This window comes from Dendrobates tinctorius, unplaced genomic scaffold (genome assembly GCF_039654945.1).
Source record: "Dendrobates tinctorius isolate UK_male_01 unplaced genomic scaffold, ASM3965494v1 ptg000129l, whole genome shotgun sequence".
In the NCBI taxonomy this organism is placed as follows: Eukaryota; Metazoa; Chordata; class Amphibia; order Anura; family Dendrobatidae; genus Dendrobates; species Dendrobates tinctorius.
This window is the reverse complement of record NW_027361797.1, coordinates 39,520,355-39,545,499: the sequence shown is the minus strand read 5'-3', so window position 1 is coordinate 39,545,499 and position 25,145 is coordinate 39,520,355. Positions and strand designations below refer to the sequence as shown.

General features: G+C 43.9%; 1 protein-coding gene across 1 annotated transcript in view; it reads left to right on the top strand.

Moving 5' to 3' along the window:
• LOC141047833 (uncharacterized) overlaps positions 1 to 25,145 on the top strand; it is a 415,332-nt gene that overhangs the window by 147,518 nt on the left and 242,669 nt on the right. Inside the window, 1 exon segment of the mRNA XM_073543155.1 lies at positions 7,516 to 8,578. Coding sequence (XP_073399256.1) covers positions 7,516 to 8,578 — 1,063 coding nt within the window.

Below are 25,145 nucleotides of genomic sequence, written 5' to 3'. Positions count from 1 at the left end.
ATGCATGCTACATACATACTACATGCATGCTACATACATACTACATGCTACATACATACCACATATATACTACATACATACAATACATTCATACAATACATACATAGACATACAGTACATATAACATAGAGTAACATACTTACCAATACTTGTCACATTGTTCCCCGAAGCCATTGTCTTTTCCGGGATAAATATTAACATAACAAACCACAAAAATACTCACCCACGATCCGAAGCAGTCCACGAGTGTGTCCCACGACGATCTTGGGTAGAGAACTGCAGCATCAGATGATGCTGCCGTTCTCTACGGGCTGCAGGAATCCAATGACGGAAGGTAGGTATCCTTCCGCACTGTATTCCTCCGCCACTTAAAAAAAAAAAGTCCCTAGTCTCACTTTATGCCATTGCTGTGTGGGAAATTCCCACACAGCAATGGCATAAAGTGAGACTAGGGACTTTTTTTTTTTAAGTGGCGGAGGAATACAGTGCGGAAGGATACCTACCTTCCGTCATTGGATTCCTGCAGCCCGTAGAGAACGGCAGCATCATCTGATGCTGCAGTTCTCTACCCAAGATCGTCGTGGGACACACTCGTGGACTGCTTCGGATCGTGGGTGAGTATTTTTGTGGTTTGTTATGTTAATATTTATCCCGGAAAAGACAATGGCTTCGGGGAACAATGTGACAAGTATTGGTAAGTATGTTACTCTATGTTATATGTACTGTATGTCTATGTATGTATTGTATGAATGTATTGTATGTATGTAGTATATATGTGGTATGTATGTAGCATGTAGTATGTATGTAGCATGCATGTAGTATGTATGTAGCATGCATGTAGTATATATGTAGTATGTATGTAGCATGTAGTATGTAGCATGCATGTAGTATATATGTAGTATGTATGTAGCATGTAGTATGTAGCATGCATGTAGTATATATGTAGTATGTATGTAGCATGTAGTATGTATGTAGCATGCATGTAGTATATATGTAGTATGTATGTAGTATGTATGTAGTATGCATGTAGCATGCAGTATGTATGTAGCATGCATGTAGTATGTATGTAGCATGCATGTAGTATATATGTAGTATGTATGTAGTATGTATGTAGTATGCATGTAGCATGCAGTATGTATGTAGCATGCATGTAGTATGTATGTAGCATGCATGTAGTATATATGTGTTATGTATGTAGCATGTAGCATGCATGTAGTATGTATGTAGTATATATGTGGTATGTATGTAGCATGTAGTATGTAGCATGCATGTAGTATATATGTAGTATGTATGTAGCATGTAGTATGTAGCATGCATGTAGTATATATGTAGTATGTATGTAGCATGTAGTATGTATGTAGCATGCATGTAGTATATATGTAGTATGTATGTAGCATGTAGTATGTATGTAGCATGCATGTAGTATATATGTAGTATGTATGTAGTATGTATGTAGCATGCATGTAGCATGCAGTATGTATGTAGCATGCATGTAGTATGTATGTAGCATGCATGTAGTATATATGTGTTATGTATGTAGCATGTAGCATGCATGTAGTATGTATGTAGTATATATGTGGTATGTATGTAGCATGCAGTATGTATGTAGCATGCATGTAGTATATATGTAGTATGTATGTTGCATGTAGTATTTATGTAGTATGAATGTAGCATGTATGTAGTATGTAGTATGAATGTAGCATGTATGTAGTATGCATGTTGTATGTATGTAGCATGTAATTTTTTTTTTTTTTTTTTTTTTACATTTAACACATTAGCCGGATGATGGGACTACTACTGTCCCATCATTGGCTAATGTGTCAATCACTGTCATGGTAGCAGGCATCGCCCGATGGGACTTGTAGTCCCATCGGACGATGCTTGCACAGACCCCCGGACATCAGCACAGCCCCCCGGCAGGCCGGCACAGCCCCCCGGCAGGCCGGTACAGACCCCCACAGGGTGCACAGACCACCGGCAGGCCGGCACAGCCCCCCGGCAGGCCGGTACAGACCCCGGGCAGTCCACACAGCCCCCCGGCAGGCCGGCACAGCCCCCCCGGCAGGCCGGCAGAGACCCCCGGAAGGCCCGAAATGACGGCGCATCATGATGCGCACACACCGCGCATCATGATGACGTCAGGCCGTCAATCAACTGAACTTCCGATTCCGATGCCGAATTCCGATATTGAAAAAATATCGGAAGTCGGTATCGGAATTCCGATACAGCAAGTATCGGCCGATACCCGATACTTGCGGTATCGGAATGCTCAACACTACTTGTGGGGGTTTCCACTGATTAGGCACATCAGGGGCTCTGCAAACGTAATGGCGACCGCAGACTATTCCATCAAAGTCTGCATTTCAAAACGTCACTACTTCCATTCCGAGCCCCGACGTGTGCCCAAACAATGGTCCCTCCCCACATATTGGGTACCAGCGTACTCAGGACAAACTGGACAACAGCTTTTGGGGTCCAATTTATCCTGCTACCCTTGTGAAGAAAAAAATTGCAGGCTAAAAAATCATTTTTTGAGGAAAAAAAAGATTTTTTATTTTCACGGTTCTGCGTTATAAACTTCTGTGAAGCACTTGGGGGTTCAAAGTGCTGCTCACCACACATCTAGATAAATTCCTTGGGTGGTCTAGTTTCCAAAATGGGGTCACTTGTGGGGGGTTTCCACTGTTTAGGCACATCAGAGGCTCTGCAAACGTAACATGATGCCCGCAGACCATTCGATCAAGTCGGTATTTCAAAACGTCACTACTTCCCTTCCAAGCCCTGACGTGTGCCCAAACAGTGGTCCCTCCCCACATATGGGGTATCAGCGTACTCAGGACAAACTGGACAACAACTTTTGGGGTCCAATTTCTCCTGTTACCGTTGTGAAAATAAAAAATTGCGAGCTAAAAATTCATTTTTTGAGGAAAAAAAAGGATTTTTTATTTTCATGGCTCTGCGTTACAATCTTCTGTGAAGCACTTCGGGGTTCAAGGTGCTCACCACACATCTAGGCAAGTTCCTTATGGGGTCTAGTTTCCAAAATGGGGTCACTTGTGGGGGGTTTCCACAGTTTAGGTACATCAAGGGCTCTGCAAATGTAACATGATGCCCGCAGACCATTCCATCAAAGTCTGCATTCCAAAACGTCACTACTTCTCTTTCGAGCCCTGACGTGTGCCCATACAGTGGTCATCCCCCACATATGGGGTATCAGCGTACTCAGGACAAACTGGACAACAACTTTTGGGGTCCAATTTATCCTGTTAGCCTTGTGAAAAAAAATTGCGTGCTAAAAATCATTTTTTTTTGAGGGAAAAAAATGATTTTTTATTTTCATGGCTCTGCGTTATAAACTTCTGTGAAGCACTTGGGGGTTCAAGGTGCTCACCACACAACTAGATAAGTTCCTTGGGGGGTCTAGTTTCCAAAATGGGGTCACTTGTGGGGGGTTTCTACTGTTTAGGCACACAGGGGCTCAGCAAATGTAACGACACCCGCAGACCATTCCATCAAAGTCAGCATTTCAAAATGTCACTACTTCCCTGCTGAGCCCCAACGTGTGCCCAAACAGTGGTTCCCCCCACATATGGGGTACCAGCGTACTCAGGATAAACTGGACAACAACCTTTGGGGTCCAATTTATCCTAGTACCCTTGTGAAAATAAAAAATTGCCAACTAAAAAATTTTTTTTTTAGGAAAAAAAAGATTTTTTATTTTCACTGCTCTGCATTATAAACTTCTGTGAATCACCTGGGGGTTCAAAGTGCTCACTATGCATCTAGATAAGTTCCTTAGGGGGTCTAGTTTCCAAAATGGGGTCATTTATGGGGGAGCTCCAAAGTTTAGGCACACTGGGGCTCTCCAAACATGACATGGTGTCCGCTAACGATTGGAGCTAATTTTCATTTCAAAAAGTCAAATGGCGCTCATTCCCTTCTGCACCCTGCCGTGCACCCAAACAGTGCCCCCCCCACATATGGGGTACCAGCGTACTCAGGACAATCTGGACAACAACTTTTTTGGTCCAATTTCTCCTGTTACCCTTGTGAAAATAAAAAATAGCGTGCTAAAAAATCATTTTTGAGGAAAAAAATGATTTTTTTACTTTCACTGCTCTATGTTATAAACTTTTGTGAAGCACTTGGGGGTTCAAAGTGCTAACTACACATCTAGATAAGTTCCTTAAGGGGTCTAGTTTCCAAAATGGTATCACTTGTGGGGGAGCTCCAATGTTTAGGCACACAGGGGCTCTCCAAACGTGACATGGTGTCCGATAACGATTGGAGCTAATTTTCCATTCAAAAAGTCAAATGGCGCTCCTTCCCTTCCAGGCCCTGCCGTGCACCCAAACAGTGGTTTATGACCACATATGAGGTATCGGTGTACTCAGGAGAAATTGCCCAACAAATTTTAGGATCCATTTTATCCTGTTGCCCATGTGAAAATGAAAAAACTGAGGCTAAAAGATAATTTTTGTGAAAAAAAAGTACTTTTTTTTTTACGGATCAATTTGAGAAGCACCTGGGAGTTCAAAGTGATCACTATGCATCTAGATAAGTTCCTTGGGGGGTCTAGTTTCCAAAATGGGGTCACTTGTGGGGGAGCTCCAGTGTTTAGGCGCACAGGGGCTCTCCAAACACGACATGGCAAGCGCTAAATATTCCAGCATATTTTCCATTCAAAAAGTCAAATGGCGCTCCTTCCCTTCTGAGCCCTGCCATGCGCCCAAACAGTGGTTTATGACCACATATGAGGTATCGGTGTACTCAGGGGAAATTGCCCAACAAAGTTTACGATCCATTTTATCCTGTTGCCCATGTGAAAATGAAAAAATTGATGCTGAAAGAAAATTTGTGTTGGAAAAATTAAAATGTCCATTTTTTCCTTCCACATTGCTTTAGCTGCTGTGAAACACCTGAAGGGTTAATAATCTTCTTGAATATGGTTTTGAGTAGCTTGAGGGGTTCAGTTTTTAGAATGGTGTCACTTTTGGGTATTTTCTGCCATATAGACCCCTCAAAGTGACTTCAAATGTGAGGTGGTCCCTAAAAAAAATGGTTTTGCAAATTTTGTTGTAAAAATGAGAAATCACTGGTCAACTTTTAACCCTTATAACTTCCTAACAAAAAAATATTTTGCTTCCAAAATTGTGCTGATGTAAAGTAGACATGTGGTAAATGTTATTTAGTAACTATTTTGTGTCACATAACTCTCTAGTTTAACAGAATAAAAATTCAAAATTTGAAAATTGCGAAATTTTCAAAATTTTCACCAAATTTCTGATTTTTTCACAAATAAACGCAAAAATTATCGACCTAAATTTACCACTAACATGAAGCCCAATATGTCACGAAAAAACAATCTCAGAATCGCTAGGATGCGTTGAAGCGTTCCAGAGTTATTACCTCATAAAGGGACACTGGTCAGAATTGCAAAAAATGGCCAGGTCATTAAGGTCAAAATAGGCTGGGTCATGAAGGGGTTAAAGAAAGAGGCAAAGTCTTCAGCGGTGATGAGAGGAGAAGGAGGAGGTGCTGCGGGACGGAGTAGAGAATTGACATAGTTGAAAAGCTGTTTAGGGTTGTGAGACGGAGGATATGAGAGATGAGAAGTAAGTTTGTTTTGCGTCACAGAGCGTGGACTTGAAGCTGGTGAGGGACTGCTGCTTGTATGCGGTAAAGTGCTCGGCAGAGTGGGATTTCTTCCTTCTCCGCTCAGCAACCTTGGAAGCCCGTCTCAGTTCTTTGGTGAGGCTCGTCAGCCAGGGATGTCTGTTGATTGTATGAGTTTTGCTATGCGTGAGGGGGTGGCCGAATCAAGTGCTGCTGTTATTGTGGTGTTATAAAAGGTGGCAGCAGCATCTGTGTCATGAAGGGTAGCTATGTCTGTAAGAGGGAGGAGGGACTCAGAAAGCGATTGTAAATTGAGGTGTTAGAGATTTCTGCGAGGGTGAGCAAGTTTGTGGAGTGGAGGTTGTGCACTAGAAGAGGAGAGGGAAGAGACTGTTAGTAGGTTGTGCTCAGACAGGGGGAGGTGGGAGTTAGTGAGATTAGTAAGGGAACAGAGGCAGGTGAAGATAAGGTTCAGAGTGTGACTGTCTTTGTGAATGGCCATGGAGGACCATTGAGTGAGGCCAAAGAAGGCAGTGAGCGATAAAAGTTTAGAGGCAGCTGGGGTGGAAGCGTCAATGGGGATGTTGAAGTCACCCATGATGATAGTGGGGATGTCAGCAGAGAGGAAATGAAGTAGCCAGGTGGTGAAGTGGTCAAGAAAGGTTGAGATGGCTATTTCTGGGGGGCGGTAGATGACAGCTAGCTGGAGGTTGGAGGGGGAGTAGATGCGGACAGAGTGCACCTCTAATGAGGGAAGAGTAGTGGAGGGTGGTAGAAGAATTGGGGTAAAGGAGCAGGTATCTGAGAGGAGCAAGCCAACTCCTCCACCACGTTTGTTACTGGGGTGAGGTGTGTGAGATAGATGGAATCTGCCGTAAGACAGTGCAGCTGGAGAGGCTGAGTCAGAGGGGGTGAGCCAGGTTTCGGTAATGCAAAAGAAGGAGAGTTTGTTGGTGATGAAGAGGTCATGGATAAACGACAGTTTATTGCAGACAGAGCATGCATTCCATAGTGGCCCAGGTAGGGGGATCGGGGGAGTGGGGGCTGGATGAATGGGTATGAGGTTATCATGGTTGCGAAAACGTGTAGAGGATCGTGACAGGGTGATAGAAGTGAGTGTGGGGATGTGCTGCAAGGAGAATAGAATTTCATCAATGAGCAGTGATTGATGATACAGAAAATTGATTTGGGATTATTAGTTTTCATTTTGATGTAGCAATAATGGTTTGTTTCCTTACCTCACAGCTTTTTTCTTAATGCAGAACATCCTCAATTTACTCAGAAGGGATGATGTCTGTGCTGCTGACAATGATCATTTTTATTCTCATATAAAATATGTGACCAATCACAAATGTTTTATTATTTGATGTTTGCACTGGCCAATGATTGAGAATGAACATTAGCACAATTGATTCTTTGTGGAATCATCACATCATGCAAATTACACTTTAGTGAGTTAAAAATAGAACTTTGCTACACACCTTGCAATTTGTATGTAATTTTTTGTTTACTTTTCTTAATATTTTTAGATTTAGATAAATATAACTATTAAGGTTATTTTGCTCAAAAATCAAATCAGATTTATTCTTGGCAGATGGCCGTACCAGGAGCTCCGAAAGACATCTTATATGTTTGGATATTAAAGCAGATGATTATAGTATTGCACAAGACCCATATGAAGAACATACCAACATCTCAGACGTGGATCCTTTTAAAGTACAATGTCCTAATTCATCACAGACTGTTGAGCAAAATAAAAGACACAAAATAAGGAAGAAGCCATTTTCATGTTTAGAATATGAGAAATGTTTTACAGAGAAATCAATTCTTACTCATGAGAGAAGTCACACAGGAGAGAAGTCATTTTCATGTTCAGAATGTGGAAAATGTTTTACAAAGAAATCCAATCTCATTACACATGAGAGAATTCACACAGGAGAGAAGCCATTTTCATGTTCAGAATGTGGAAAATGTTTTAGTCAAAAATCCTTTCTTGTTACACACATGAGAATTCACACAGGAGAGAAGCCATTTTCATGTTCAAAATGTGGAAAATGTTTCATTTTTAAATCTCACCTTGTTGGACACGAGAGAATTCATACAGGAGATAAGCCATTTTCATGTTCAGAATGTGGAAAATGCTTTACAAAGAAATCACATCTTGTTAGACATGAGAGAATTCACACAGGAGAGAAGCTATGTTCATGTTCAGAATGTGGAAAATGTTTTACAGACAAATCTCTTCTTGTTACACATGAGAGAATTCACACAGGAGAGAAGCCATTTTCATGCTCAGAATGCAGGAAATGTTTTACAAAGAAAAGTCATCTTGTTAGACATGAGAGAATTCACACAGGAGAGAAGCCATTTTCATGCTCAGAATGTGGAAAATGTTTTAGGCAGAAATCATTTCTTGTTACACATGAGAGAATTCACACAGGAGAGAAGCCATTTTCATGTTCAGAATGTGGGAACTGTTTTACAGATAAATCAACTCTTGTTAGACATGAGAGAATTCACACAGGAGAGAAGCCATTTTCATGTTCAGAATGTGGAAAATGTTTTAGTCGAAAAACATTTCTTGTTACACACAAGAGAATTCACACAGGAGAGAAGCCATTTTCATGTTCAGAATGTGGGAAATGTTTTACAGACAAATCACATCTTGTTACCCATGAGAGAATTCACACAGGGGAGAAGCCATTTTCATGTTCAGAATGTGGAAAATGCTTTACAAACAAATCAAATCTTGTTACACATGAGAGAATTCACACAGGAGAGAAGCCATTTGCATGTTCAGAATGTGGAAAATGTTTTACAGAAAAATGTAGCCTTGTTAGACATGAGAGAATTCACACAGGAGAGAAGCCATTTTCATGTTCAGAATGTGGGAACTGTTTTACAGAGAAATCAACTCTCGCTACACATGAGACAATACACATATGAGAGAAGCCATTTTCATGTTCAGAATGTGAAAAATGTTTTACATACTAATCAAATCCTGTTAGACATGAAATAATTCACACAGGAGAGATAACATTTGCATGTTCAGAATGTGGGATTTTTTTTCATCTAAATCTCAACTTGTTAGATATCAGAGAATTCATATTAGGAAGAATGCATTTTTACCCTTTAGTGACCAAGCCCTAGTTTTCAAATCTGACATGGGTTACTTTATGTGGTAATAACGATGGAATGTCCCATATCCCAGTTATTCTGTGAATATTTTTTTCCTGACATGTTATCTTTTATTTTAGCAATAAATTTAATAAACATTTGCAATACTCTAACTTTGAACGTTTATATCTTTAAACTGTATAGTTATTACATAAAAACGTTAAAACATTTACCTTAGTCTTCTACTAGTCTTCTTCTATTAGTCTTCTTCTCTATGTCAGCATAATTTTTCATAAGTTCAGAGAAAATCACTGCACACGTACAAGAAAAATAATGCTTCAGGTGAGTATTTATTGCTGATAGGTGAAGCGACAATTTAAACGACGTTTCGGCAAATCATTGGCCTTTATCATATAGTCGCCTTTTCAAAAAAGCATCATGGGAAAACCAGGTAAGCAGCGTCACCGCAATAAAATATGACATAAAGCCTATTGCGGTGACACAGAAGGGTCTGCACCCTCCACTGTGCCACCAATGAATCAAACCCCTACTCCCTGGAGACCAGCTCCTCCTGAACCCATTGCATACACTGGGCATTGACTCTAAACTGGACCCAACTTATGCTTATGGGACCTCGGGTTACCTTCACTGGCACCATTTCACAAAAAGTCAAGTGCTAACCATTTTTTCCTCCTACTGCAGCATAATTTTTCAAACATCCTTTCATTTTGGTAGAAAGTTTACAAGTTTAGTAGCTATTTTTCATTATTTTAGGGCAATGTATAAAGCTTATATTTAAGGAACCTATTCAAAGTGTCTCAAAGCCGACAAAATGCTCAGAAGACAAAAATAACATAAGGAAAAGGGCAACTACATTTACAAAAGAGGTGGAGGAGTAAAAGGAGGAGGTGGAGGAGACACAGATCTAGGCTTGTCATGCCCTTATGAAGTCAAGAAAGTCTGGACTAAAAATGTAAAAACCAAAATCTGAAAACGAACACGATCATATACCTTCGTACTTCCCACCAATAAATTATGGCAACTGGCGATCGGGCGGCGTTCTTCCCATGAACCTCCAAACAGCGTCCATGAAGCCAAAGTGTTTGCTTTTCGGGGGCAGTATGATTGCAAAGCTGAACCTTAAAGGAATGTCCAAAAGGGCACCACCAGGAGTGGACCCTACAGCTTAATTGGACTCCACCTTGGAAACCACAACCATGCCACCTCAAAAAAATGCACACATTGAAAGCTTTGCCGATTGTGTGTGTGTGGTGTGGCATGTCCGTTTGTAGTTGTGCTAGTGATTTGTCAGCTTTATTTCGTTAACGAACGAGACTTCGGAATGCCCCTGCGGTACGCGTAAAGCTTACTAGAGGGATACGCGAGGCTCTGGCACGCGCAATCGAGCAATAACAGGGCTATCATGGCCTTCCATGTCCGGGGCTACATGCACGCTACACTGAAAGGACCATCTTTTGTAGCTTACAGGTGCAGATAACCCGCTGAACACCGTTAGTGATGGCGATCTGGGATTCCAATTATTCGCCGTGAACGATGATTTCCCAGTAAGTGCAGGTCAACAGCAATTCCTGATTTCGGCCTAACCGCCATTCCAGAAGAAATGCAAAACATTACGTGTCCAAACCACTGGTGCTGTAGCTTGCTTAACAGCTCTGCAGCCGTTCTCAGGCCCAGTATGGATTCTACAAGATTCGAGAAAGTTGATAAAGGGTACAGTTTCACCGGATAACACGTATATATGTTGCATAGTTTGCACATTAAAAACCTATGTGTATCGATCAGGAGGCAGGCTCAGACGGTCTCAGGCCCAGTATGGATTAGACCAGATTGTACAAAGTTGAGATAGGGTACATTATCACTGGATAGCAGGTATATAGAGCATAGTTTAAACATTTAAAATCTCCGTGTTCTCTGCATGGATTACACAACAATCTAAAAACTAGAAAAAAGGAAATGTATTTCAAGCGTACACTATGATACACTTTTGGTGGTATTTTTAAATCTTCATTTATATTTCTGTCTCAGTAAGACAGCCCAGACTCTCTGCAATAGGAAATTAGATGCATACGTACAATTATTTACCTAAAGTCTAGTGATTGCAGAAATCTACGAATTACTATTCACGGGAACAACTTCTGTCACAATTCTCAGAGGCGATGCTGACCCTCAATTAATTAGTGTGTGGACACAGCAAAAACCTTTCTTTGTGAATAAAGTGTTGCTGTATCGCAGTACCGTTGATCCCATCGCCGTTACTCACATCCATCCAATTTTGATCACAGGGAGAGATGTAATCATGGTGCTCACTGCCTATCATGATCTGTCACGTAACTTTGGAGTGCAAAACACAGAAGCCACAGGCCGTAGGCAATTCAATTGGATTGGCATGAGAGGGAGGGCACATTTAAAAATGTACGCTGGATTGTCACACGTCTGTGGGTAGGAAAACTGGTAAAGCTGATGAGAAACCACCACTGCATCTCATTGTGAGTCGACGTCCATAAGAAATGGAAGCCATTGATCATCTGAAGCTGGATCCCGGCCAGCAGGACATGGCATAGCTATGTCTTAACCATCATCTTCTATCAGTTCACCAAATTTGAAGTGCCAGTCCCAGTGATGGATTTGACAGCCCAGACACACAGCGGAGGAGCAGGGAGAGGTAAACATTGCAAATGCTGGGGCCCTGCCCAAGCAAGGGGGGCCCACTCGTGGGCGTCGGCACTGGCACTGGGCCCCTCATAGTACGGCGGTGTGTCTGATGGCAGGTGTGCACCACCACCGTCAGAGACACTTGATTGCACTATGAGGGACCCTGTGCCAGTGCCCGCGTCCACGAGTCGGCCCACCCACCTGTCCAGGGCAATGGCACTCGCACGGTTGCATGCGCTCGGTGGTGACCCCGGACATGGGGGGGAGGATGCTGCCCAGTTAGGGAGGTTTACAAAATGCCATATGTTGATGTGGGACATTCACCTGCTGCTAAAGGCGAAATTGGTCAAGTCCCAGGAACAGGCGAACCAAAGAAAACAATTTTTCTGGCAACCTATGTGTCATCAGGGTAAGGTGGGACAAAATCCTTGGAAACCCATGCATGGTTTATTTTAATGAAGGTTAAATCATCCACATTTTGGGTCGACAGACGGGTCCTTTTTTCTGTCAGGATTGATCCAGCAGCACTGAAGACTAGTGTTGAGCATTCCGATACCGCAAGTATCGGGTATCGGCCGATATTAGCGGTATCGGAATTCCGATACTGACTTCCGATACTTTTGTCATATCGGATTCCGGAATCGGAATCGGAAGTTCAAAGTTGATTGACAGCCGAAATGACGTCATCATGATGAATTTCCCACACAGCTTTTACCATAAAGTGAGACTAGGGATTTTTTTTTTTTAAGTGGCGGAGGAATACAGTGCGGAAGGATACCTACCTTCCGTCATTGGATTCCTGCAGCCCGTAGAGAGCGGCAGCATCAGCTGATGTTGCAGTTCTCTACCCAAGATCGTCGTGGGACACACTCGTGGACTGCTTCGGATCATGGGTGAGTATTTTTGTGGTTTGTTATGTTAATATTTATTCCGTAAAAGACAATGGCTTTGGGGAACAATGTGACAAGTATTGGTAAGTATGTTACTCTATGTTATATGTACTGTATGTCTATGTATGTATTGTATGAATGTATTGTATGTAGCATGCATGTAGTATGTATGTAGCATGTATGTAGTATGTATGTAGTATATATGTGGTATGTATGTAGCATGTAGTATGTATGTAGCATACATGTAGTATGTATGTAGTATGTATGTAGCATGTATGTAGCATGCATGTAGTATATATGTGGTATGTAAGTAGCATGTAGTATGTATGTAGTATGTATGTAGCATGTAGCATGTATGTAGCATGCATGTAGTATATATGTAGTATGTATGTAGTATGTATGTAGCATGCATGTAGTATGTATGTAGTATGTATGTAGCATGTAGTATGTATGTAGCATGCATGTAGTATGTATGTAGAATGCATGTAGTATGTATGTAGCATGCATGCAGTATGTATGTAGCATGCATGTAGTATATATGTAGTATGTATGTAGTATGTATGTAGCATGTAGTATGTATGATGCATATATGTAGTATGTATGTAGTATGTATGTAGTATGTATGTAGCATGTAGCATGTATGTAGTATATATGTAGTATGTATGTAGCATGTAGCATGTATGTAGCATGCATGTAGTATATATGTAGTATATATGTATTATGTATGTAGCATGTAGTATGTATGTAGCATGCATGTAGTATGTATGTATGTAGTATTTTTTTTTTTACATTTAACACATTAGCCGGATGATGGGACTACTACTGTCCCATCATTGGCTAATGTGTCAATCACTGTCATGGTAGCAGGCATCGCCCGATGGGACTTGTAGTCCCATCGGACGATGCCTGCAAAGACTCCCGGACATCAGCACAGCCCCCCGGCAGGCCGGCACAGCCCCCCGGCAGGCTGGTACAGACCCCCACAGGGTGCACAGACCACCGGCAGGCCGGCACAGCCCCCCGGCAGGCCGGTACAGACCCCCGGCAGGCCGGCAGAGACCCCCGGAAGGCCCGTACAGACCCCCGAGAGGCTGTACAAGGGCAGGAAAGGGTTTTTCCAATTCCAATACGGAAGTCTCATAGACTTGAATGGGACTTCCGGTATCGGCATCGGCGATACCGATACTTTTTTTAAAGATCGGCCGATCCATTCCGATCCGATATTTTGAAGTATCGGACGGTATCGCTCAACTCTACTGAAGACTCTTTCCGATAGCACACTTGCAGCTGGGCATGCGAGCTCCTGTAAGGCATATTGTGCCAATTCAGGCCAGGTGTCCAGTTTAGCTGCCCAGTAGTCAAATGGGAATGACCTGTGAGGGAGAACATCGATATGGGAGGAAAAGTAGTTTGTAACCATACTTGACAAGTGCTGTCTCCTGTCACTTTCAATCGATGCAGTATTACCAGTCGTGTGAGCGGGACTTGAAAAATCAGTCCACAACATGGTCATGAAACCCCTGTCTCCAAACACCACTTCTGATGTGTCCACCACCAACACTGCTTCCAAGCTGCCCCCGGCCCCTATGGCTCGTGTTAGAACCATCACCGCTGCTGTGTGCTGGGAATGCCTCAACCAACCGGTTTACCAGAGTAGCTTGTTTGTTAGCCAATATTAGGTCAAGGTTCTCCTCAGGCATGATGTTTTGGAATTTGCCTTTATAGCATGGATCCAGGATGCTGGCCAGCCAGTAGTCATCATCGTTCATCATTTTGGCAATGCGGGAGTCCCTTATTAGGATCTGCAAGGCATAATCTGACATGTGGGCCAATGTTTCCGGTGTCAATGATGCACTGCGAGTGCTGGGTGGAGGAGCACTTTCTGGCTAATCCACATCCCTCCAGTCACGCACAAACCCTGTACCAGACCTTGCAAAGCCAACATTTTCTCTTGCCCCATGAGAAGCATCCTCCTCCCCTAAATAATCATCCCCAGCATCATCCTCCTCTTCTTCCTCTTCTTCCTCCACCTCGTCCACGACAGTTCCCTGACCAGACAATGGCTGACTGTCATCAAGGCTTCCCTCCTCCTCTTCCTCCTCAACCTCGGCTGCAGACGCCTGCTCCTTAATGTGCGTCAAAGTTTGCATGAGCAGACGCATAAGTGGGATGTTCATGCTTATGATGGCGTCGTCTGCGCTTACCAGTCGTGTACATTCCTCAAAACACTGAAGGACTTTACAGAGGTCTTTCAGCTTCGACCACTGCACACCTGTCAACTCCATGTCTGCCCTCAAAGCGCCTGCCCGTGTATCATCCCACAAATGCATTACGGCCTGCCTTTGATCGCACAGCTGCTCAACCATGTGCAGGGTGGAGTTCCACCTTGTTGCAACGTCGATAATTAGGCGGTGCTTGTGAAGGTGGAGCAATCGCTGCAGCTTCTGCATACGACTGGAGAGTACCGGCGACCGGCGGATGTGCAAACACAGTCTTCGAACCTTAAGGAGCAGGCCTGTTAAATCCGGATAATTAGTGAGGAAGCACTGCACCACCAGGTTCAAGGTGTGAGCCAAGCAAGGTATGTGTCTGAGTTTTGAAAGGGCTATGGCTGCCACAAATTTCCAGCCGTTATCACTAACTACCTTGCCTGCCTCAAGATGTAGACTGCCCCCCCATGACTCAGTTTGTCGCTGAAAGTAGTCGGCCAGTACCTCTGCGCTGTGCCTGTCGCCCAAACACATCATCTGCAACACAGCCTGCTGATGCTTTCCACTAGCTGATCGATAGGGGGACACCTCGTTTGCAACACTGTCAACTGCGGATGCAGTGCTCGTGCGACTGCGCTCTGTGGACCAGCTTTCACTTCTGGAGGAGGAGGAGGGTCGAACGCCTACAGCCAACTGTTTCCTATACCATGGGCTAGCCAGCACTGTGCCACCACCGCTGTCCCCTGTGGAACCTGAATCCACCACATTAACCCAGTGCGCAGTGATGGACATGTAACGGCCCTGGCCATGCCTACTGGACCATGCATCAGTTGTGAGGTGCACCTTTCCACTCACTGACAGCTTGAGTGCATGGACAATGCGGTCTTTCACACGAAGGTGGAGGGCTGGGATGGCTTTGCGAGAAAAGAAGTGGTCAACTGGGTAGTTCATAGCGTGGTACTGCGTAGGCCATTAGTTCGCGGAAAGCTGCGCTTTCAACCAACCGTTAGGGCATCATCTCTAACAAGATTAGTTTGGCAATGTGGGTGTTCAAACCCAGTGTACGCGGATGAGAGGATGAGTGCTTTTTTGTCCTACTCATAGTCTCTGGTAGGGTGAGCTGGACTTGAGAGCTGGATATGGTGGAAGTAGCGGTGGACATGGCGGACTGAGAGAGGGTTGATGATGGTGATGGAGTTGGTGTTCTTTCTGATGGCCTAGATTCAGTCTTGCATTGCAATAATAGTGTGATTCCCTGAATGATTTGCCCTTGCGACGACAACTCAACATTTGCTGCTGGTGGTGTGCTTACCGGTGGACTTACAGTGGGGGAAACAATGTTGCGTTGCTGACTACCTTCTTTGGGAGCAGTAGCACATGTGGTACGTGAGTTTTGGTAGTCCATCCACGCTTGCAAGTGCATGGTGGTTAAATGTCTTAGCATGCAACTGGTATTCAAATTTCTCAGATTTTTCCCTCGGCTAAAGGTCTTTGCGCACTTCTTACAGATTACCTTTGCCTGATCATTAGGATTTTGTTCAGAAAAGTGCCACACTGCACTCTTACTACTAGGGAAGATAGTTTGAGGCCTTGCACGCTGTGCTTTTTTGACCGTCTGGCCAAGCTGTCCTGCAATTTTTTGGGTTTTTGTAACCCGTTTTTGGACTGCTCCGGGCCTGCCAGATAACAAAAGTTGCGATGTCGATGCCCACTGCGGATGCTCCTCCTCTTCTGAGCTATTGGCAGTGGCACACTCTACCCCCAATGGATGCCAATCTGGGTCAACAACTGGGTCATCCATCACCTCCTCTTCAATGTCATGTGCACCTTCCTCTGTGTCACCGTGTATGGAGCTATAGTATGCGGGAAGGGGCACCTGAGTTTCATCTGGATCAGATTCTGGCTCAGTACACAGTGAGGACAATGTAGTGCTCTGAGTGAATGTACCAGCAGAATCATCTATCAGTGGCTGTGCATCAGTGCACTCCATGTCAGATTCATCTTTGCCTGGATAATTCACGATTTGACTTGATAACCCAGGCATGGTATGTGAAAACAGCTCCATGGAGTAATCCGTAGTGTGGCCTACTGCATCCTTCAATTTTGGTAGGGGTGAAGGACACAAGGAAAGGTGTGGTTCATGACCATGAGCCTCCAATGACGACTCAGTGCTTTTATTGTTTAAAACTTCAGAAGAGGAGGCGATAGAGCTGGAGGCTGAGTCAGCAATGTAAGCCAAAACTTGTTCTTGAAGTTCCGGCTTTAGAAGCAGTTTACCTACTCCCAGAAAAGGGAGCCTTCGAGGCCTTGTGGAGCCAGACGATGACGCAGCCTCAACACCTCCAGTATTAGGTGCTATTTTGCTTTTGCCACTACCAGCAGATCCACCACCAACACCAACACCATCATTACCAGCTGCCAACCCCCGCCCACTTCCACGGACTCTTCCACCACACTTCCTCATTTTTTGGAAAATTTTACCCAAATTTACACCAACTCTCTGGTACTGTAAAACAAGGTACAAGGTGTATATAGTACTGGGGAGAATTGGAATGTCTCTACACTTCAGGACACTGTGGGATTCAGTCAGGCCCTGTTTATTTAACACCGCAATATGACAGGCAGATTCTCTATGCTGTTAGAAAGGTGTATAGAGGACTGTGGAGAATTGGAATGTCTCTACACTTCAGGACACTGTGGGATTCAGTCAGGCCCGGTTTATTTAACACCACAATATGACAGGCAGATTCTCTATGCTGTTAGAAGGGTGTATAGAGGACTGTGGAGAATTGGAATGTCTCTACACTTCAGGACACTGTGGGATTCAGTCAGGCCCGGATTATTTAATACCGCAATATGACCAGCAAATTCTCTATGCTGTTAGAAAGGTGTTGTCAGGAACACCGCACTGCACTTGCTCACTGAGCCAGTGCGGGTGTCCTGAGCACAAAGACAGTACTCAAAGATACCTGTGGAGCAAGGCAGCAGCGGTGACGATGCGTGCTTCAGAGTATCAGGACCTGAAGCACATGACTGCTGGGGGCATGGCCTAAGCTCCACAGATCTAGGAGCTGCAGGGAAACTCCTAGAAAGGTAACTACGGGACAATGTTACCAAGGGGCATAGACAGAGACAGAAACCAGATGAAGCCAGCGTCAAAGAACAAGATAGAAATACAGTACCACAGGGTTTAGACAGAAAGGATAGTCAGGACGTAGCAATAGGTCAGAAAACCAGAACGGGCAATAGACGGTACAATAGGGACAAACTGTAACGGAGTAACGATAGCCAAGCCAGGAGGTCAGAACCGGAGAAGACAAATGTACCAAAGCGAGAGACGGAGTACAGAGTGAGGGAACAGGCCGGGTCATACACGGGAAGCAAACAAGCAATGCAGAATACACGCACACCAGGGGTCAGACACACCAGAACAACAGTATAGCTGACAGAGAACCCTGGTAAAGAGTGAGTATAAATACCCCTCCCAGATCCAGAAAGAGGCCACGAACACTTAACCCTGTGAGTGCAGGGCAAGAACCCTGTTCAAACCATGACAGTACCCCCCTCTTAATGGGGGGCCACTGGACCCCCAGGCTTGTCTGGGTATCTGGCGTGGAAAGCCCGCACCAGACGATCGGCATGCACCGAACTGGCCGGAACCCATGACCGATCCTCCAGAGAGTACCCCTTCCAGTGTATCAGATACTGGAGTCTCCGGCGCACCCAACGGGAGTCAACAATGCGCCCTACTTCATACTCCAGCTGCCCCTCTACCAGCACTGGCGGAGCATTTGATGAGGGATCCTCTCTCACCGTCCCCACAGGCTTTAACAGGGACCTGTGGAAGACATTAGAAATTTTAAAGGAGGTGGGCAGCTGCAGTCGGTAGGCTACTGGGTTAACAACCTCCACAACTTTGTATGGGCCAATAAACTTGGGGCCCAGCTTTATAGAAGGTACAGTGGGGAAAAAAAGTATTTAGTCAGTCAGCAATAGTGCAAGTTCCACCACTTAAAAAGATGAGAGGCGTCTGTAATTTACATCATAGGTAGACCTCAACTATGGGAGACAAACTGAGAAAAAAAAATCCTGAAAATCACATTGTCTGTTTTTTTTTCATTTTATTTGCATATTATGGTGGAAAATAAGTATTTGGTCAGAAACAAGCAATCAAGATTTCTGGCTCTCACAGACCTGTAACTTCTTCTTTAAGAGTCTCCTCTTTCCTCCACTCATTACCTGTAATAATGGCACCTGTTTAAACTTGTTATCAGTATAAAAAGACACCTGTGCATACCCTCAAACAGTCTGACTCCAAACTCCACTATGGTGAAGACCAAAGAGCTGTCAAAGGACACCAGAAAAAAAAATTGTAGCCCTGCACCAGGCTGGGAAGACTGAATCTGCAATAGCCAACCAGCTTGGAGTGAAGAAATCAACTGTGGGAGCAATAATTAGAAAATGGAAGACATACAAGACCACTGATAATCTCCCTCGATCTGGTGCTCCACGCAAAATCCCACCCCGTGGGGTCAGAATGATCACAAGAACGGTGAGCAAAAATCCCAGAACCACGCGGGGGGACCTAGTGAATGAACTGCAGAGAGCTGGGACCAATGTAACAAGGCCTACCATAAGTAACACACTACGCCACCATGGACTCAGATCCTGCAGTGCCAGACGTGTCCCACTGCTTAAGCCTGTACATGTCCGGGCCCGTCTGAAGTTTGCTAGAGAGCATTTGGATGATCCAGAGGAGTTTTGGGAGAATGTCCTATGGTCTGATGAAACCAAACTGGAACTGTTTGGTAGAAACACAACTTGTCGTGTTTGGAGGAAAAAGAATACTGAGTTGCATCCATCAAACACCATACCTACTGTAAAGCATGGTGATGGAAACATCATGCTTTGGGGCTGTTTCTCTGCAAAGGGGCCAGGACAACTGATCCGGGTACATGAAAGAATGAATGGGGCCATGTATCGTGAGATTTTGAGTGCAAACCTCCTTCCATCAGCAAGGGCATTGAAGATGAAACGTGGCTGGGTCTTTCAACATGACAATGATCCAAAGCACACCGCCAGGGCAATGAAGGAGTGGCTTCGTAAGAAGCATTTCAAGGTCCAGGAGTGGCCTAGCCAGTCTCCAGATCTCAACCCTATAGAAAACCTTTGGAGGGAGTTGAAAGTCCGTGTTGCCAAGCGAAAAGCCAAAAACATCACTGCTCTAGAGGAGATCTGCATGGAGGAATGGGCCAACATACCAACAACAGTGTGTGGCAACCTTGTGAAGACTTACAGAAAACGTTTGACCTCTGTCATTGCCAACAAAGGATATATCACAAAGTATTGAGATGAAATTTTGTTTCTGACCAAATACTTATTTTCCACCATAATATGCAAATAAAATGAAAAAAAAACAGACAATGTGATTTTCTGGATTTTTTTTTCTCAGTTTGTCTCCCATAGTTGAGGTCTACCTATGATGTAAATTACAGACGCCTCTCATCTTTTTAAGTGGTGGAACTTGCACTATTGCTGACTGACTAAATACTTTTTTTCCCCACTGTATCTTAAGCTTGATATTGCGGGTGGATAGCCACACCTTCTCCCCTACTGTAAATGCTGGACCTGGCCCCCTCCTCCTGTCAGCAAACCGCTTATAGTTTTCCTGGGCCTTGGAAATATTCCTCTGAACCTCCCTCCAAAGAATTCTAAGACGTTGTGTCACATCCTCAGCACCAGGACAACCTGAATCCATACGGGAAAACTCTCCAAAATGTGGGTTAAACCCATAGTTGACCTGAAAAGGAGACTTCCCAGTAGACTGACTCACACGACCGTTGAATGCAAACTCTGCCATGGGCAATACCTCACACCAGTCCTCCTGCCTGGAAGAGGCCAAGCATCTCAGAATCTGCTCCAACGATTGGTTCGTGCGCTCGTCTGTCCATTAGACTCTGGGTGGTAGGCAGAGGAGAAGGACAACGAAATCCTCAGCTTTTTGCAAAAAGCCCTCCAGAACCTGGCAACAAACTGTACCCATCTGTCTGACACCACATTCATAGGCACTCCATGTAACCTAATTATATGCTGCATAAATAAGCGGGCCAGGGTTTCAGCAGATGGTAACGCGGGGAGAGGTACAAAGTGAGCTTGTTTTGAAAACCTATCCACCACCACCCATATCACCGAGTTGCCCCTGGAAGGAGGAAGATTTGTGATAAAATCCATGGACAAATGTGTCCATGGTCTATCCGGAATTGGCAAAGGCACCAATTCCCCGGCCGGCCGGACCTGAGAACTTTTAGAACGAGCGCACGCCCCACATGCAGTCACAAACTTTTTAATATCTGTTACCATAGAGGGCCACCAGAAATCCCTCGCAATTGCCCCCCGGGTAGCTGCAATCCCAGGATGAGCACTCAACACCGAATCGTGAAATTCTTGCATAAGTCCGAGACGGAAACGTTCCGGTACAAACAATTTACCTGGGGGTTTACCACCAGGAGCCCGAGTCTGGGCCTCCAAAATCCCTCTCTGTAACTCAGATGAGATTTCGGCCACCACTACTCCTGGCTGAAGAATGGAGGAGGGAGGTTCTGGAGGGGACACCGAATCAAAGCTTCGGGATAAGGCATCAGCCTTGATGTTTTTAGATCCCGGGCGGAATGTGATGGTAAACTGAAATCGAGAAAAAAAAGCGCCCACCGAGCCTGTCTGGGGGTCAATCTCTTGGCAGACTCGATATAGGCCAAATTTTTGTGATCAGTGATGACTGTAATGGGATGAACAGACCCCTCCAGGAAATGCCTCCATTCTTCAAAAGCCAACTTTACCGCCAACAACTCTCTATTGCCGACATCGTAATTTCTCTCAGCAGAGGAAATTTTTTTTTTTTATAGAAGAAGGCGCAAGGCCTCAGGTTAGTAAGGGTAGGAGGGCTCTGAGACAAAACTGCCCCCACCCCCACTTCCGAGGCGTCAACCTCCACGACAAAAGGTCTTGACGGGTCGGGTTGTACCAATACAGGGGCTGAAGAAAAGCGCTTTTTTAATGTCATGAAAGAGTTTTTTGCAGCTACAGACCAATTTTTTACATCAGCTCCCTTGAGAGTGAGGTCCGTTAGCGGCTTTACTACCTGCGAGAAGCCCTTAATAAATTTCCTATAAAAGTTGGCAAAGCCCAAAAATCGTTGCAACCCTTTCAAGTCATGAGGTTGCACCCACTCCGTAACAGCCTGGAATTTCTTAGGATCCATGCGGAACCCCTCCCCTGACACAATCAACCCCAGAAAGGATACTTCTTGCATGAAAAATGAGCATTTTTCCAGCTTGGCATACAAATGATTCTCCCTCAGTCTCATGAGAACCATCCGCAAATGGTGCAAGTGAGATTGACTGTCCACCGAGCACACCAGAATGTCATCCAAATAGATAACCACAAAACGGCCGATTAAATCAGAGAAAATTACATTAATAAAATTCTGAAAAACATCAGGAGCGTTGGTGAGACCAAAGGGCATAACCAAGTTTTCGAACAGCCCTTCAGTCGTCAGGAATGCTGTTTTCCATTCATCCTCTTCACAGACTCTTATAAGGTTATATGCCCCACGTACATCCAGTTTAGAGAACCACTTGGCCCCGGTGAGTTGGTTACATAGATCAGGAATTAGGGGGAGAGGGTATGTATTTTTCACAGTAATTTTGTTTAATTCCCGAAAGTCGAGGCACGGCCGCAAACCACCATCTTTTTTCTTAACAAAAAAGAAGCCCGCTGCCAAGGGTGAAACAGAAGGCCTAATATGCCCTTTGCGGAGACTCTCAGTAATGTACTCCTTCATGGCTAGATGTTCGGGCCCGGATAAATTGAACAGGCGAGCCTTGGGTAACTTGGCTCCAGGGACTAGATTAATGGCACAATCAACGGGTCTATGTGGTGGTAGCGCCTCAGCCTCACTTTCAGAAAATACGTCTTCAAAATCTTTCAGGCACTCCGGAATACCTTCCAGATCGACAGACGACACTGACACAGATTTTACTGGGGTGACAAGGGTTGTCAAGTTACAACATAGACCGTTAGCCATACAACCCCACTGAATGATCTCCCCTGTGACCCAGTCAATAGTAGGAATCATAGAATCGTAGAGTTGGAAGGGACCTCCTGGGCCATCTGGTCCAACCCCCTGCTCAAAGCAGGATTTGCTAAATCATCCCAGTCAGATGTCTGTCCAGCCTCTGTTTGAAGACCTCCATTGAAGGAGAACTCATCACTTCTCGTGGCAGCCTGTTCCACTCATTGATCACTCTAACTGTCAAAAAGTTTTTTCTAATATCTAATCTGTGTCTCCTCCCATTCAGCTTCATCCCATTGCTTCTAGTCTTTCCTTGTGCAAATGAGAATAAAGTTGATCCTTCTACAATGTGACAGCCCTTTAGATATTTGTAGACAGCTATTAAGTCTCCTCTCAGTCTTCTCTTTTGCAAACTAAACATTCCCAAATCCTGCAACCTTTCCTCATAAGACAGGGTTTGCAGACCGGTCACCATTCTGGTCGCTCTTTTCTGAACTTGCTCCAGTTTGTTGATGTCTTTTTTAAAATGTGGTGCCCAAAATTGGACACAATATTCCAGATGAGGTCTGACCAAAGAGGAGTAGAGGGAAATAATTACTTCACGTGATCTAGACTGTATGCTTCTGTTAATACATCCTAGAATTGCATTTGCCTTTTTTGCTGCTGCATCACACTGTTGACTCATATTCAGTCTGTGATCTATTAGTATACCCAAGTCTTTTTCACATGTGCTGTCACTTAGCCCTATTCCTCCCATTCTGTATATGCTTTTTTCATTTTTATTGCCCAGATGTAGTACTTTGCATTTCTCCCTGTTAAAAACCATTCTGTTAGTTGCTGCCCACTTCTCCAGTTTATTTAAATCTTTTTGAATCCTCTCTCTCTCTTCTCTAGTATTAGCTATCCCTCCTAGCTTTGTGTCATCAGCAAATTTAATCAGTTTACCCTCAATTCCTTCATCTAAATCGTTGATAAAGATGTTGAACAATACAGGGCCCAGGACAGAGCCCTGTGGTACCCCACTTGAGACATTCTTCCAACTGGATGTGCAGCCATTTACGACCACTCTTTGGGTCCGATCACTAAGCCAGTTATGAATCCACCTAACAGTTGCCTTGTCCATTCCATACTTAGTCATTTTTTCAATAAGGATTGTATGAGAGACTTTGTCAAATGCTTTGCTGAAGTCAAGATATACTATATCTACAGCGTTTCCTTGATCCACCCAATCAGTAATACCGTCATAGAAGGAAATTAAATTAGTCTGACATGACTTATTAGTTACAAACCCATGCTGACTCTGTTTAATCACTTCATTCTTATCCAGGTATTGACATACATGTTGTTTAATAATTTGTTCAAAGATCTTTCCTGGTATAGAAGTCAGACTCACCGGCCTATAGTTGCCTGGGTCCACCTTCTTCCCCTTTTTGAAGATAGGAACAACATTTGCTCTTCTCCAGTCTTCTGGCACTTCTCCTGTTCTCCAAGAATTTTCAAAGATTATGGAGAGGGGTTCAAAAATTTCTTCTGCTATCTCCTTCAGTACTCTGGGGTGTAATTCATCTGGACCTGGAGACTTGAATTCATTTAGGTTAGCTAAGTGTTTCCTCACTATCTTTCTGTTTATAGATATCCTGGTTTCTTCTATTCCCTTAATAGGACAGTGAATAACAGTTGATGTTACATTTCCTTTCTGAGAGAAAACAGATGCAAAATAGGAATTTAAAAGTTCAGCCTTCTCAACATCCTGTCTTACCATTTCATCATTTTCATCCTGTAAAAATCCTATAGCATCTTTGACTTTTCTTTTACTTTTGACATATCCCCAAAATCCTTTATTATTGCTTTTGACCTCTCTTGCAAGCCTCAATTCATTTTCAGCTTTAGCTAACCTGATTTGTGCCCTGCAGGTTCTGCAGACAGCATTATATTCTTCTTTAGATATGCCTCCTTCTTTCCATTTTATAAACTTTTTTTCTTCCTTTTTAGCATGTGCTTAAGTTCTGTGTTCATCCATCCTGGTTTCCTTAAATGTTTCCTATTCTTCCCTCTTTTCGGAATTGTTAACAACTGTGCTTTGAGAATTTCATTTTTCAAGATTTCCCATCCTTCCTGGACATTTTTGTCTTTAAGGATATCCAGCCATTGGATCCCTCCAATTCTCTTTCTGAATCCCTTAAAATCTGCCTTTCTGAAATCTAACCTTGACGTCTGAGTCTTCACAGGTCTTCCGCCTCTAGTTATCCAAAATTCTAAAATAGCATGGTCGCTACCTCCTAGGGTCCCAGCCACTTTTACCTCCTCAACCATTTCCTCCCTGTTTATAAGGATCAGATCCAAGGTAGCAGTTCCCCTTGTTTTCTCCTTTACCTTTTGGAAGATAAAGTTGTCAGCAAGAGAGGATAAGAATTTCCTTGACCTGTTAGTTTTGCCTGAGAGAGATTCCCAACAAATGTCTGGATAGTTGAAATCTCCCATGACAACTATGTCATATTTTTTGGAGAACTTGGCCATTTGATGCATAAAGAGTTCATCCATATCTTCAGCTTGCACAGGCGGCCTGTA